General features: G+C 35.5%; 1 protein-coding gene across 9 annotated transcripts in view; it reads left to right on the top strand.

Annotated features, from left to right (window-relative positions):
• The window catches only part of ZNF236 (zinc finger protein 236), a 240,519-nt gene that overhangs the window by 48,623 nt on the left and 175,954 nt on the right, over positions 1–15,942 (top strand). For all 9 annotated transcript variants that reach the window (XM_007487804.3, XM_056823559.1, XM_007487802.3 and 6 more), the window contains one exon: positions 8,220–8,398. In XM_007487804.3, the coding sequence (XP_007487866.1) occupies positions 8,280–8,398 (119 nt within the window). In that variant the 5' untranslated portion in view covers positions 8,220–8,279. The remainder of the gene's footprint in view (positions 1–8,219; positions 8,399–15,942) is intronic.

Raw genomic sequence — 15,942 nt, 5'->3', positions numbered from 1 at the left:
TGTTTGGCTTTTGTTTCTTCTTTTCTATGAACTCTGGGAGGGAGTGGTTACTTTTCCTCAGGATACCCTTCATTTCCATCCTAGCAACTCCTTGGTCATTAAGTGAGAATCAGAACTGGAATAGAATTTCCCATTGTTGTTTCTTCCACATTTTGAACTAAGAAATCATTGCTAACCCATATCGAGAAGTTTTTTTCTCTTCTTTTGACTCCAGAAAATAACTGAATAATTATTCCCCCCCCCCCCCATCATGACACTGTCATGTCTTTGAGACAGATTTGTGATGTTTCCCAAACTTCTCATCTATTTCCTATTTTTATCCTGGTGGTCTTTAGTATATTCAAATGGAAAAATCACTTCTGATTCTACCTTTGTTTGAACCTTTATCCAAATGCAATAAACTACCATTTCTTCAGAGTACCCCTGATAGAGGTAAAGAAAGAGATACATTTTGGTATTTGGCCACCATGTGGATTCGTTTTGCTTTACTATGCTTATTTGTTATCAGTTTATTATATTTTCTTTTTCTTACATTCTCATGGGGGCTGGGGCAAGGTAGCAATAGTGATGTAAAAAATTCTAGAGGGTCATTGAAATATGTGTGTGTTTGTGTAGTGCTGAAGAGAACAGAAAGAAATTTAGAAGGAAGCACATATAAGCAGGAAAGTTTTGGAACTAATGTAAAATTTATTATTTTCTTTTTAAAAAGCAAACAGTATGAAATGGAAATCCATGATTTAATAGTCTTATTTTTGTGTTGTATCTATATAGAAATGCTTTTAGTTTTTGGTATTTAAGTTCAGAATAAAATTTTAAAAATATATTTTAGGTACAAAGCAAGAACCAGGAGTCCTAACACAAGGAGGCAAATGTGACTGGGTAGGATGAAACATATTAACTAGAATGTGGTCCTAGATAGCTATATGTTATGCCCCCCCCCCCCCCAAATAAAAAAGGGAAAGGTTAAAAGTAGAAGGGGCAGAGTTATAGAATTGTATATTAAGGAGGTATATTTATATACAAAACTTCAGCCGTTGTAGATAGGGGAGTGCAGTGGAAAGCATTTAGGTAGTCTTTTGGACATAGTTTCAAATTGTTCTCCAGAATGGTTGGTCTAGTTCATTGTATTCCACCAGCAGTTCATTTTTCTCTTATCTCTTCCAGCATTTGTTCTTTCTGATAGGTGTGAGGTGGTTCCTCAGGGTTGCTTTAATTTGCATTTCTCTAATCAGTAGTGATTTAGAGCATTTTTTCATATGACTATAGATCAGTGATGGTGAACCTATGGCAGGGGTGCCAAAAATGGCATGCAGAGAGCTCTCAGTGGGCATGTTCTCCCCCAGGTCCTTAATAGAAAGGCAGGGGGATTTGGACAGAACTGTTTGTTCCCTTCCCCCTGTCCATCATGCCTGATGGCATTTTTTCACATACTTCATCCCTCTGCCCAGCAGCCCAATGGTAGTGCACAAAGGATAAGGGGTGGGGGAGCAACAGGAGGTAGAGCTGGAGTGGCAGCTGAGTGCTCAGGCCATTCCCCTCTCCCTCTCTATACTTGCTGAGGACATTCCTCACCCCTCTCACCCCTCTACCTAGCAGCCCAATGGGAGCTCTTCCTCCCTCTCCTGTGTGGGGTAAGAGTGGGGATGGGGTGCACCCAACACTCAGTGGGGATGAGGGGCACAGTATGCTGTCTCTGGGAGGAGGTGGGCATGGCACTTGGTCTGGGGTTTGGGGCCCAACACTTGGTCTCTAAAAGATTTGCCATCACTGCTATAGATAATTGATTTCTTCTTCTCAAAACTTCCTTTTTATTTCTTCTGAACTTTTATCAAGTGGGGAATGGAACTTATTTTTATCAATCTGACTAGGTTCTATATTTGATATATATTTGAGAGATGAGACCGTTAGCAGAGGAACTTGCTGTAAATTCTGTGTATATTTAGAAAGAAGTCTCTTATGGATCTTTGTGTTACCACTTTAATGGTGCTACTTTCTTTGCCTTCTACATTTATTCACTTCTCTTGCATTTCTGTTTGGTTGCTTGAGGTTTAAGTAATCGCTTTAGTTTCAGTTTTCTTTAAAAAAATATTTTATACTCATTTAATTGAATATCCCATTTTTTGCCTATGATTAAGCTCAGATTTGTAGGATAGGTCACTTTAGACTGCGTTCTGAGCTTCATTACTTTTTGGAACACAGTATTTGAATATCCTTTCTTCTGATGGCTCACAGTCCTGTTTTGCTTTTAGTTGTTTTACCAAACTCATAGAGTTTGTAGTCTTTTTTTTCCCCCGTAGAGACAATCTTTGAATTCTTTCCATTGGAATTTCATTTTCTATGTTTAGAAGCTCTGGGCAATTCTCTTCTCTTATTTCATTATGATGTTGAGGTTTTTTTTGGCCATTCATGTTCTTTTTGGGAGACCTATCGTTTTTAGCTTGTCTCTTTGCATCCTCTCATTGAGTTCAGTATTTTTTTTTCCATAGTAAGCATATTTCCTCTTAATGTTATTTATTTATTTATTTTTGCTTCTTTTCTTCACTTTTGTGTATTTGTATTTATAAGTGTTTGTATTCTTCTTTTTGTTCCTTTGGTGAGGCTTGCCATTGTGATTCAAGTTTTTGTGTTCTAGTCATTATTTTTACTATGGAGGATATGTTTTACTCTCATAATTCTCAGTTTTCTTTTAATTCATTCAGTAACAGCCTATTATAGTTCCATGTTCTCAAATTTCACAGGATCCTCTGTCTCTTTTATAATTTTTTCATATTTATTCATAGATACCTGTACTCATTTATTTGGTCTGGAAGCCATATTTCCTTCTATAATTACCATTTTTTCCCCTGTTGATTTATCAGATGATGTTCAAGGGCTTTGAGTTTTCTTCCTAAAATTTGAACTTTCAGTCTTCTTTCTGTTGCTACTTTTTCTCTGGCATAACTCACTTCTTGACTCACTGTCCTGTTTGTGGTTCCTTTTTGGGACCAGATATCAAAATGTGACTATGGTTCATTAGCCTAGATCTCTGCCTCAGCTGATTTATAAGTGAACAGAATTGGCCATGTGCTTTTTCTCTGGCTTGGTAGAGTGCTACTGCATGTCTCCCCACATGTATTATGTCCTGTCCTGATGATGTGTCCTACTCCTTCTATTCTTCAATTCTCTATATGACAGAGGCAATTTAGAGCCTATTTTCTCCAATACCAGCCAGTCAGAGCATTGTATCTTCTGTTCCCATGACCCAGAAGTCATTGCAGGGACTGCCTTTCTTTGTTTCCCTCATACTTACTATTATACTTAGTTTCTATGTAAATTTATCTTGGTCATAAGCCTTTATTTTTTTGTTTTACACAGTACCATATTACACTATCCTCTCCTTTCCAGTGTGTCTGTTAAATTTGTACCTTTCCCCTCTATCTACTTGCTGTTGTTTTTTTTTTAACCTTTCACCTCTGGATTTTCACTGACATTGCTGGGAGTTTTTATTTTGGGATTTCTTTCAAGAGGTGACTTGTGTATACTTTTTATTTTTATATTGTCTTCTGCAGTAGATCTAGGCATCTTTCTTTCATAATTTCTTTTGGTCATGGCTTTTAAGTAGCCCATTGATTCGTCTTCTTTTTTTCTTTTTAAACCATTACTGCCATGGGGGCAGCTGGGTGGCTCAGTGGATTGAGAGCCAGGCCTAGAGATGGGAGGTCCTAGGTTCAAATCTGACCTCAGACACTTCCCAGCTGTGTGACCCTGGGCAAGTCACTTGACCCCCATTGCCTAGCCCTTACCACTCTTCTGCCTTGGAGTCAATACACAGTATTGACTCCAAGACGGAAGGTAAGGGTTTAAAAAAGAAAAAACCATTACTGTCTGACCTTGAATCAATATTATATGTCAGTTACAAAGGCAGAAGAGCAGCAAGAGCTTGGTAATGGGAGTTGTGAGTTGGTCAGGTTGATGATACAGCTAGGAAGTATCTGAGGTCATATTTGACTTTCCATCTTCAGGCTTGGCTCTCTATCAACTGAGCCACCAAGCTGCCTGCTACTCATTTTTTTCAATAATTTGTTCTACATAACCCAGAGCTGTGTGCCTAACTGGGAATTAAGGAGCCTTAGTCTTTGATCTAGGCTCCTTTGAAAGAACCTCTTCTTCCCGACTTAACTCCCCTCTTTACCCCTTCTTTCCTTATTTGTGCTTCTCTTTTGAACAAGGATTGAGTCCCAAGATCTTCTCTGAGCTAGTCTAGGTCTGGGACTGAGTCTGAACCCTAGCTCTTCAAGGAAAACCCTCCTACCCTCCTTTTATGTTGATCTTGGTCTAGAATCTTGCCTCTCTCTGCATGTCCTCATGCTGCTAGATTGGCCCCTTTGGGAGATCCTGTACTTGGGCTGGCATCTGAATATGAGATTACAATCTCTGACCTTGTTTTGATCTCTGGGTGCCCACAATGCACTCTTGGCCTCTCTGGGAGAGCCTTGCTTGCTGGCAAGGACCAGAAACTGGTTCCACGATCATCTCTGTATGTCAGTGCATTACTGTTGGCCTAATTCAGAGTTTTGAGTACTGAGTTTGTGTTCCATGGCTCTCTGGAAGACGCTGTGCTGCTTTTGTGGATCTAGAATTGAGTCTTTGATGGCCTAGCTCAGAGCTAGAGCATTGCGTCCATGATCCAGACCTACCCTTTTCCCATGATTCTTTCCTTGGTCACTTGTCTGTAGTTTGAATTTGTGATTGGGAGAAGAAAGTTAATGCATTGAAGTTTATCCTTTGATTTGAGGGGTTAGGGAGCTGTGAGAGAGAAGCCATCTTGGGGGACATGGTAGAAAAAAAAAGAAGTCTGGAGAATTAGAAGCAGAAGAAGCAGAGAGAGGAATGAAAGAACAAATATTATTGGTCTTTACACTTTGCTTAAAATGGAGGTTCTAGGAAGAATTGACCAAGGAGAGGAAGGAGCAGCAGATAAAGAATGATCTTCCAAGGTTAAGAAGTAATAAAATATTCTTTAATAAACTATTTGTAAGTTTCTATAGGCCTGTGACTATTTTATTAGATGAGATTAAATGAAATATATCTTGAATATTTTCTTTAATTTAAAATGTTATAAAAATGTCAGTTATTTACTATTCATCATAATATTTTGTATACCTAGTACAATGTTTTGATCAAAGTAAGACAATTCAGTACATATGGTTTATACAAATTAGAATTTGAAGGTGTCTCAGTAGTCAGCTTATTTAAATTCTTCCTTTGTATAGATGTGAAAACTGAATCATAGAGTGGTTAAGTGTCTTGGCCTATGGTCAAACAAGTAGTGAATGCAAAGCTGGTATTATCTGGACCTAAATAACTGATCAGTTCATTCTGAGGGTGACTTAATCAAATACTATATGGCTAAACAAAGTTGAATCATTGCTCCAATTGAGAGTGATTGCTTGTATGAATGATTTTAAAACTGTTGAATTATAGGTCTCATTAAGTACAATTACCTAGTGTTTGTGTATTCTGATGTATCAAATTCCACTAGTCCTATTTTAAAATTTTAAAACTTGCTCTTTTGTTATAAGATAACTTAATGAAAATACATAATATAAACTGTTTCCACATAGGGTTTATTTAATTTTTTTGTACATGTATTCCAGTCAGTCAGTAGTGTCAGGCATGCTAAAATCTAGGTATACAAAATTGGAAAAAAGATAGTTCTTTCTCTTAATGAGATCAAGATCTAATGAAGGAGATGATAAGAAAACACATGTGTATGCACAATATTATACAGGATAAGTAGTATATTAATTATCAGAGGGAAGTCACTACAATTAATAAGAATTAGGAAAGGCCTCCTATAGAAGATGACATTTTAGTTGGAACTTAAAAGGAATCCAGAGAATTCAGTAGGCAAGTGATGAAAGGAAATATTCTAGGCATGGGTGACAGCTAGAGAAAATTCCTGGAGCCAAGAGATGGAATATTTTATTCTTGAAACAGCAAGGAGGCCAGTGTCAGTAGTTTAAGGAGTACATGGTGAGGTGTAAGGTATAAAAAGACTGAAAAGCTAAGGAAATGATGGGTAGTAAGGGTAGGTTATGATGGGTTCTGAATGCCAAATAGATGATTTAGATCATGATCCTAAGGGCAATAGGTAGTACTGAGTTGAGTAAGAGAGTGACATGGTTGGATCTGTGCTTTAGGAAAATAACTTTTGTAGTTGAATGAAGGGTAGTATAGAATGAGTCTTGAGGGAGTCAGACCTAACTGTAAGCTAATGTAATATTTTAGGTTTGGAAGTGATGAAAGCCTATATCAGAGTGACAGTGTCACAGGAGAGAAGAGAGTATATTAGAGAAATGTTGCCAGTGGTCAGATCGTCAGGTCTTGGCAGCAGTTTGAATATAAGGGATAGGAGATAATGAGGAATCCTGGATGATTCCCAGTTTGTGAGCCTGAGACTAGGACGATGGTGTTTTCCTCTGTAGTAATAGAGAAGATAATAGATAAGGATTTTTTTTTAAGGGGAAAGATAAATCTTTGTTGGTTATAGTGGGTTTCGGATGTCTCTTGGACATCCTGGACAATTTGAGATGTCTGAAAAGCAATTGGAAATTCCAGATTGGAGGTGAGTAAGGAGGTCTTAACCTCTCTGTTTATGTAAGATAGGAAGATTTGAGAGTCATCAGGAGAGAGAAAGTAATTAATCTATGGGAGCTGATGAGATCACCAAATGGAGGGAGAAGAGGTAAGGGGATGGGAATAAAGAATCAAGTGGTGGGGATGGGTAATGGGGTTTGGATAGTGATCAGAATCTCTGGGATATATGGAGAATAACAGGGTGTGATAATGTTCATTTCTGAGGAGACGACTGCTCTTCCCAAGGGAGATTCAAGATTGGGCTGGAGACAAATGCAACAGGAAATTTTAGGCATAAAGTCAGATGGAAAGCTTTATTTCACTAATTTTTCTCTGAAAACTTTGGCTACGCAGTAAATAGAAAAATAGCACAAGAGATGTTAGTGGAAACTTCTTAGCCAAAGTCCTTCTTCCTCCTATCTCTCCTCTTCCTCGTCCCTCAAGGGATAGACACAGCAAGAGATGGAAGGCCTTGTAAAATGGAGATTTGAACCCTAGACTTCAATCCCCAGAAGTCCTTGGTATTTCCCAGAATTCCCTATAATCTCACCTGAGTGTCCACCTGGGCGAGATCACAATGAGTATTTAACTGGCAGTAACGCCTACCTCTCCCTTTTCTATGCTCTTGCTCTCTACTCAGCCATTGCAATGGTGTAGTTAGTAAGCTAAGTGCGGGCATTCTGAATTGGCTAATCAGCCATTTGCACGGGGTGTATTTTCTTTATTCCTTGATTTTCTAATAATCCTTAATAAGCCTCACAAAATATAATATTTCTTTTAACTAGAGACTAAATTTAATTTTTACAGCCTGAGGCCAAAAAGAAGGTTGTTCTATTTTGTTATGGAGGTTTTCTACATCCTGGTTGGGAGAATAGCTGGTAGCAGGAGGTGGTAATTGCGTTGTGCCTCCTTCTTTAAGCATATTTATGACAGGAGATGGGATTTGTGGCAGGGTTGGGGTGGAGGGAGGGTCAGGTAGTCTAAGGAAGATCTGGCTTTTATTCTGACTGGAGACTGGAGATGAGGTTGTGAAGCCAAAAATGTAGGAGGAAATACCAATAGAAATCAATTTGGGGCAAATGGAAGTCACTAGCCCTAGCCTCTTTGTAACTTCTCTTAGGAGACTTGAATGACAGAAGATGGAAGACTATGGTGTAGCTAAACACATAGATGGTGCTTAAGAAATGTTTGTTGACTGAAGGATTGATCCTCTTGGCTCTAGTATCTTATTGGATTTCATTAGTGTATGAAAGTTTTCAAGTTATTATGGCATATAGTGGTAAATATGAAATACTCTGTGTTCTTCTTGAAATAGGCTTTAATTTAGTAAAGTTAAAATCTTCTATATTCATTCTTTTTCTTTTACCATAGTTCAACTTATTATTTCTGTTCATATAAATAAGTTGTCATTTGGAAATGAAAGGATCTGAAAGTGGGAAGAGAAGTCATTTCAGATAAAAATATTACTTTTGGTAGTGGCCTAAAATATATACTATTGGAGTTATAAAAAGTATTGATTTTGAAGTACCTATCTTTGTTATTAATAGTATTTCTAATATCTTGGTCATTGAGCAGAGAAATATTTATTTTTTAATTTGTAGAATCTCATCTGTTCTGAATGTGGGGATGAATTTACTCTTCAGAGCCAATTGTCCATACACATGGAAGAACACCGGCAGGAATTGGTTGGGAACCGAATTTATGCTTGCAAGTCCTGCAAGAAAGAGTTTGAAACTTCTTCACAACTCAAGGAACACATGAAAACTCATTATAAAATAAGGTAAGAGGTTTTTGTTTGTTTCATTAAGAAGCCGTACAGTACTGACCTCAGACTCTTCCTAGCTGTTTGACCTTTCACAAGTCATTTAACTTCACTTGCCTAGTCCTTAGTTGCTCTTCTTTCTTAGAATTAATACTAAGACCAAAGGTAAGGGCTTAAAAAAAAAAGAAGCTGTTCAGTAAATTAAAAGTATGCTACATAGGTGTTCTGTGTTTGATTAAATATGGTTTAGAATTATTTTACTGGGTTAGTATATTTTTTGATATAATAGGACTTAATGTCCATAGCAGGGAAGAGGAGTCAGCAAATTCATTGTTCAGTTTAGTTTATAAGGCTGAATCACATCTTAATATATTTATGAGGTATATGGTTCTATTTCTAGTCAAGTTTTATAGCTCATACAAAGTTTTGCTTATATTATATATGTAGGTAAATAACGAGCTTTTATTAAACTTGTAAGTTTGGGATAATATATAAAAGTTCTTAACACAGAGCCTTGCACATAGTAGACATTTAATACTTTTGTTTTCTTCCTTCTTCCATCTTCAATATTTCAGTCTTTGGCTTACGTGCTAGAAATTTAAATACCAGCTTGATAAAGATAATTCCAGTTCTTATGGTACTCACATTTTAATGATGAGAGAGAACACATTTTAAAGGGAGCTGAAAAGAGATGGGGTAGGATGGTGGAAATATACAGAGGTGTAAAAGAAGGTAGAATAATCCTGAAGTACTGAAAGTCACAAGTAGAGCTGGGAGAGGAATGAAGGTTGGTAGCATTGTGCTCTGTTCCAGAATGTAGTCCAAACTAGTTAATTTACCAGTAAGAGGAGACTGGCATAATGGATGGTTGTTTCAGGTGAACGGGCCTCATGTGCTGAGATCAGTTCTAGTGAGACTGCAGCATAGACCTGGTACAGAAGTTGAGAAAGTCATATGTACACTGAGGAGGAGAATATGGCTGCAACAAGCTTTGAAACAATTAGTTTGCCAGGATCTGCCCATTATTAGAATAATTAATGATGTTCTTCTGGTAAAGTATTTTTATGTATAGTACTTACCTACATTTGAATGTGTATGTTATTAAATATTCTTGGTGAAATTTAATGGTTTAAAAATTTTGTGATGTTTTGGAGAAATCTAAATTTATTTTGACTACACCTTTTTTTTTTTAATTTTATAACTTTACCTTCTATCTTGGGATCAATACTGTGTTTTGCTTCCATGGCAGAAGAGTGGGAAGGGGTAGGCAATAGAGGTTAAGTGATATGCCCAGGGTCACACAACTAGGAAGTGTCTGAGGACAGATTCAAACCCAGGACCTCCTGTCTGTAGTGTAGGCCTGGCTCTCAATCCTCTGAGCCACCTGCTGTACTTTCGACTACACTTTTAATAAGGATGTTTGTACTGGCTTTAGGGGCTCAGGCTAGTTAAAGTTGGGAGAAGTTGTCAAGGAAACCTAATTTCTTAAAGCATCAATGATAAGTTTTTCATTTGTCCAAGCACCAATGTCTGGTAAAGATGTAAATCAAAAAAAAAACAAGCCTACTGTATAGTTAACATATAACTCAGTCCAACCCTTTTAAAATTAACCTCTTTCCCCCTTACATTACCAAAGACATTCTGTTTTTCTGCTTCTTAGACAATACATTACTTATAATTTTTTGATAAAGAATCTACTCAAAGGTGCAAAATTTTTCCAGCCTGCATTGATGTGAAGCTTTTGTATCAGTTTTACAAGTAGTATACTTAGTCATATACTATTAATATATAAAATCAATCCAAACATAGTAAGAATACTAGGATACTTGATGTACTTTTGGAATACTATAATATATTTAAAATATGCCACTAATATAATGGTATGAACATTTGATAGAAAATGTATGTTCTCTAACATGGAGACAGTTTTGGGGCACTGTTCTTGCTTAGCCCTAAATCCATTAGCAGTCCTAAATAGAACTGAGTATGTTCTGTCATAAAAGAAGTATTATTATTGTATTAATCACTTGATGGTAAATGCATGACTTCAAGTTTCATGGCTCGGCTTGAAAAGCATATCAAATGCTACTCCATTTCATGGATATTTTTTTTCAGTAATGCCTACCACTTCATTTGACTTGGTAAGTGTGTAGCATTTTTAATGTTAAAGGAAGAAAAAAAAATTTAAGCATTTAAGTTTGAGTAGGGAGGCCAAATTGAATCAGTACTTAAAAAACCTTAGTTTTCTCTAGTTAACACATATAAAATAGGATATCATTTAGAAAGCTGAGACTTTGTATAGTGAGAAATTGGCTCCTTGAAGTCTAAGCTTAATGGGGAGAACATATTTAGAACAATTAAAAGCAATGCAATACCAATCTTTTTTTTTTAGTTAAATTTTATTTTTTCAATTGTTAAGCATTTTTTTCTCTCCTACTACCACTTTCCATCTCCCCCTTCACATCTCCCTCTTTTTCTAATGTGGGGGAGCGGGAGCAAGAGTGGGCAAGAAAATCCTGGTAACAAAGACAAATTGTCACGCAAAACAAATTCCCATATTGGTTGTTCTGAAAAATATATGTAACATCCTACATATTAATCTATCACCTCTCTGATGGGAGATGAAAAATTCCTCTTTGGTCTTCTGATTGATTACTCCATTGATTTGAGGTCTTAAATCTTTGTTCATTTTCTTGGTTCTATTAACTTTTTTTTTCTTCAGCCTTTAAGTCATCTCAGGTTTCTCTGAAACTATTTTCTTTCATTCTTATAGCACAATGGTATTATGTTAAAATTATATATGATAATTTGTTCAGTCATTCCTTAGTTGATGAATAATCTTTTAGATTCCAATTTTTACCACCATACTCAAAGCTGCCATAAGTATTTTTCTACATTTATAAGACTTTTTCCTTTCTTTGATCACTTTAGGGTATAGACCTAACAGTAAATTCACTGGGTCAAAGAGTAGGGTAGGATTTTACTTTTGGGAGGGTCCTAATTCCCCAAAGCCTTCCAAATTGGCTCTGTCAAGATTTGCTATTTTCCTTTTTTGTATTTAAGGGGAAGGTATTGGGAGACAACTTTACCAGTCTAATGAATGTGAAATATAACTCAGAATTGCTTTAATCCATACTTCTCTAATTAATAATGATTTGGAACCCTCTCTTTTTCATATACTTATAAATTTGAGTCAATTCCTCTTGTAGATTAGAAATGAGATTTTTATTATACCCTTGCTGAAAAAAATTTTTTTTTCAGTCTATCCTTCACTCAGTTATCCAAGTAATCTTAAAAATGCAAGTCTAAGTATGTTAACTGCCCTCTCTTCTCTTCCCCTTCCATTTAATCAACTCCTTTTAATTCTCTGTGAGTGCTAGGAACAAATATTAAAAACTCCTTTTGGCTTTTAAAATCTTTTGTAGCCCGGCTCCATTCTACTTTTCAGATATTCTTGAACTTCACTTCCCTCCATGTACTACTCCATAATCCAGGGTTACTGATCCCCTTCTAATCAGAAAGAGGAACTCCTTATCTTGATTTATGTGTTTTCACTGGCTTTCTTTTATGTCTAGAATGTTCTTTTTCCTTGTCTGTGCCTCCAGTCTTCTTCCCTAGCTTTCTTCAAGTCTCACTTGAAATCCTGTTTTATAACTGGGGGTCATCCTTTTCCCTGGGTTTGTTTCTTGGGTTTCTTATTTACTATAATACTATTTTATTATGGAGGTTTTTTTTTAATTTATTTACTTTGGCCTAATTTTTATTCTCTAGTTCTTTATTGCTCTTCCCACTGGGTAGTGAATGCTTTGTTTTTGACATTCTGGAAAGTAATTTGGAACTGTACCTCAAAAGATATTAAACAATGCATAAATTTATTCTTAGGCCTAGCAGTACTAGGTCTATTACACCAAAGAGATCAAAGAAAGAGGAAAAGATTAATATGTATGCTCTTTTTGTGATGGCAAAGAATTGAAAACTCAGGGGATAACGGTCAGTTTGGGAAAGACTAAACAAGTTATGGTTATAAAAATGTGATACAATGCTGGTGTTCATAATGAAGGGCATGGTTTCCATAAAAATCTTGGAAAAATTATACAAACTGATGCCAAATGAAGATAGAGCAAAATTAGGAGAACAACTCATACAGGTACAACAATATTGTAAAGATAATTAGCATTGAAGGACTTAGTAACTCTCATCAACAAAATGACTGTAAGGGTTAAATATTAATGATTTGACTAAAATATATGAAAATTATAAATAATGATGGTGGTTGCCATTCTAAAGAATTATTATTGCTCAAAGTCTAAATGACTTTTAATAGTTTTTATTTGCAAAAGAGGTAGAAAGAGTAAAAGTAGAGAAATACAAAAGATAGAGAAGATATTTTGCCTATCCAATTAAATATTGCTCTGGTGCTTGACTCAGCCAGGACTTGTTGATCTTCAACTGGAATTAAACTCTCTCCAGGAGACAGGAAGGGAAAGCCAACTATCCAGTCACCCAAGTTCCTTCCAAGAGCAGGTCAAGACTATGACTCAAGCTAAAGGTGACTCCTGAGACCAACTTTCTTTCTTGAGCCTACCGTCTTCTTGAAGCTGACTTCCTTCTTGAAGTCCAACTCCTTCTAAAATCCTTTCTTGGATTCCCTTCTTGGATTTAACTTCCCTCATCCCAGAAATTCAGGGCCTTTTATATTAACTTTTTGTCCCTTCCTCTTTTCACAAGAGCCAATCACAGCTTCCAAATTGCTCAGCACTGCCCAGGGGGCAGTGTTTGTGGGAACTACTTCTCAACTTCTGGAGAGGTGAATACTCATCAGAAGAGTTCATAAATTCCTGGATGATTGAGGTGTGAATTCTTACTTCCTGTCTGATTGAGTTGAAAAAGATCTCCTCCACCTAATGCTAAGTAGGGTGTTCAAGCTTTTGTTGATTCAATTCAAAAGTAATCCTCTCTTCACAATCTGGGAAGTACTAAGTAGAGGGGTACTTAAGATATTGTTAACCAAAGTGATAACTCAAAATAGATAAAGGGAATAAAGAATTCCCTTTCACAAGTATAAACTCAGAGAGAACAAACAATTCCTTTTTATATAACCTACAATAATTCCAAAGGACTAAGGAATAATGATGCTATCTACTTTCAGATAGTGAACTGATGAATTAGAGTATAGATTGAGGTATATTTTAATCTTTCTTTTAACTAATAGCTTGGAGTAGAAGACAAAATAATCAGAAAAGATAAAACATTTTTTTTATATAAGGTAAGGTATTGAATGGGGGAAATTTTTTTGTATTAGATTTGTTTGAGAGAGTTTTCATATCCTAGTTACATAAACAAGTCACACACATTTATTCATTCTCTCTTTTTCTCCTTCCCTCCCATTCTCCCTGCCTTCCTTCTTACTCTCTCCCTCTCTCTCCTTTTCTCTTCTTCTCCCCAAAAGCCATTCCACAGTAAATAGGTGTTCATAAGATATGAACAGTTCTTTTCTGAGAATGGAAAACTACTAATAACCATATGAAGGAATATTCCTAATCACTAATAAGAAGAGAAATGGAAATCAAAATCACTCTGATTTTCTAACTGAAAATCTGCAGATTTTTGAAGGGGATTGTCAAAGATAAACACACTGTACAATTTTTTGTTTGTGTGTGTGAAGATATATGTAAATAAGTTTTGGAAAACAAGTAGAAATCATGCAAATAAAGTTATTATGAATAATAAAGGTCTATAATTGTATAGAGCATGAGTTTTCAGACCTTTTCTATATATTGTTAGTTTTAATGATTTTTTCTTTAAAATGTTAATTTGTTATATGGAATGGCTGTTTGGGAGAAATTAGAAGAAGGGGTATAGAAGCAGTTTTTTTAGTGATGGTTAAAAAACCAAAATGTTGATGAGTTTTTTTTAAAAAATAGTTTGTTCCTTTGTTCTCTGTAAAGTAGAAAAGAAAAATCTAAAAATTAAAGGCAGAAATAATAGTATTAAAAATGCAAAATCAAACTGATTAAGTAATGAGCTATAAAACAAAACAGAAATAGTCAATAAAGTTGATATCTAATTTAAAGGCATGAATCTAAAAGAAAGGGAAAAAAGAAAAGACATCAAAACAAATAAAATTAATACCATTATGTTTTATTATATAGTGTTGTATGCTAATAAATTTTGAGTACTCAGATGGATGACTATTTTAAATGGGAAATACAGCTAGGTGGCATAGTGGATAAAGTGCTGGCCCTGGAGTTAGGAGGACTTTAGACACTTTACTCACTGTGTCTCTGTAACCCTGGGCTAGTCCAATTGCTCCTGTATGTCTAAGTTTCCTCATCTGTAAAGAGAACTGGAGAAGGAGATGGCAAATCACTTCAGTATCTCTTGCCAAGAAAATCCTAAATGAGGTCATAGAGAGTTGGACACAATTGACTACACAGCAATAAATTTTGAATGAATGAATGAATAAAAAACTATTAAGTACTATGTGTCAGGCAGACATGACTGGTGCTTATATATTTCTCCCTGTTTACACTTCTTAGTATATTAGAAGTGTTTTGTTTTTTAACTAAGGTATCACTTTTTAGGTCTTTTTAAACTTCTTAAATAATTCTGACAAAAGATTGATACATTGTTGGAAAAGGAGGTTTATGAAGAAGGTATTTTGTTTATCAAATAAAATGATTTTTAAAAATAGTCAAACAATAAGCACAGAGGTGAGATCTTGTATTCTTTCCACCTTTTAATTTACATTTGACTCCAAAGAAGTGCTCTTCCAAAGAATATTGTTTTTAGAACCTTGTTTTGTTCCCTTCTTATACTTTCACAAAATATTTTGTAGTGTTATATGTGTGTAAATTATCAAAAAGATTTTGTAGAGATGAGAAATTAGGCATATATGGGACAGTAACTCTTCACATTTCCTTATGTCAATTTTGTGGGGGTAATAATAGGTTGATATTAATGAAAATGTGAACTAAAATTATAATAGCTTATTGGCTATGAAAAAACATTTAAAAATTATTCATCATTTTAGAGCTATATCAGAAATGTTTCAATATTTGGGGGAAACACTTCTGTCAATACAGAAAAAGGTCTTCAGCAAATATAACATTCATTTCTTTAAAAACATGAAAAGAATAGAAATATTTTTCATCAGTATAATAAATGGTATCCTGTTTGGCTTCCAAAGCACTCAGAAACCTGACCTCTGCTTCCTCTCCTTCTTTTACAGTATTCTTACACTGTAGTCCCTTATACATATTCTTTAATCAAGCAAGACACTCTGTCTTCTTACTTTGTGTCTTTTCACTGTGTCCCCTGTGTCTGAAATATTCTCTCTTCTTGTCTCTTGCCTCCTGACTTCCCTTCCTTTTTACAAGTCTCAGCTTAAATTCTGCCTTCTGCCATAAGCCTTAATGCTAGTGCTTTATCACCCCAGTTTATCCCATCTGTATCAGTACAGTGTATATTTTGGTTACAAATAGTTGCATTAGTTAGTATGTGACTTCTTTGAGGATGAGAATTTTTTTTTGGTCAGTCATTAAGCATTTATTAGGAGCCTA

The sequence above is a fragment of the Monodelphis domestica genome, chromosome 3 (assembly GCF_027887165.1).
Source record: "Monodelphis domestica isolate mMonDom1 chromosome 3, mMonDom1.pri, whole genome shotgun sequence".
NCBI classification, from domain to species: Eukaryota; Metazoa; Chordata; class Mammalia; order Didelphimorphia; family Didelphidae; genus Monodelphis; species Monodelphis domestica.
The sequence above is the reverse complement of the archived record's forward strand: the minus strand, read 5'-3'. Positions and strand labels throughout refer to the sequence as shown.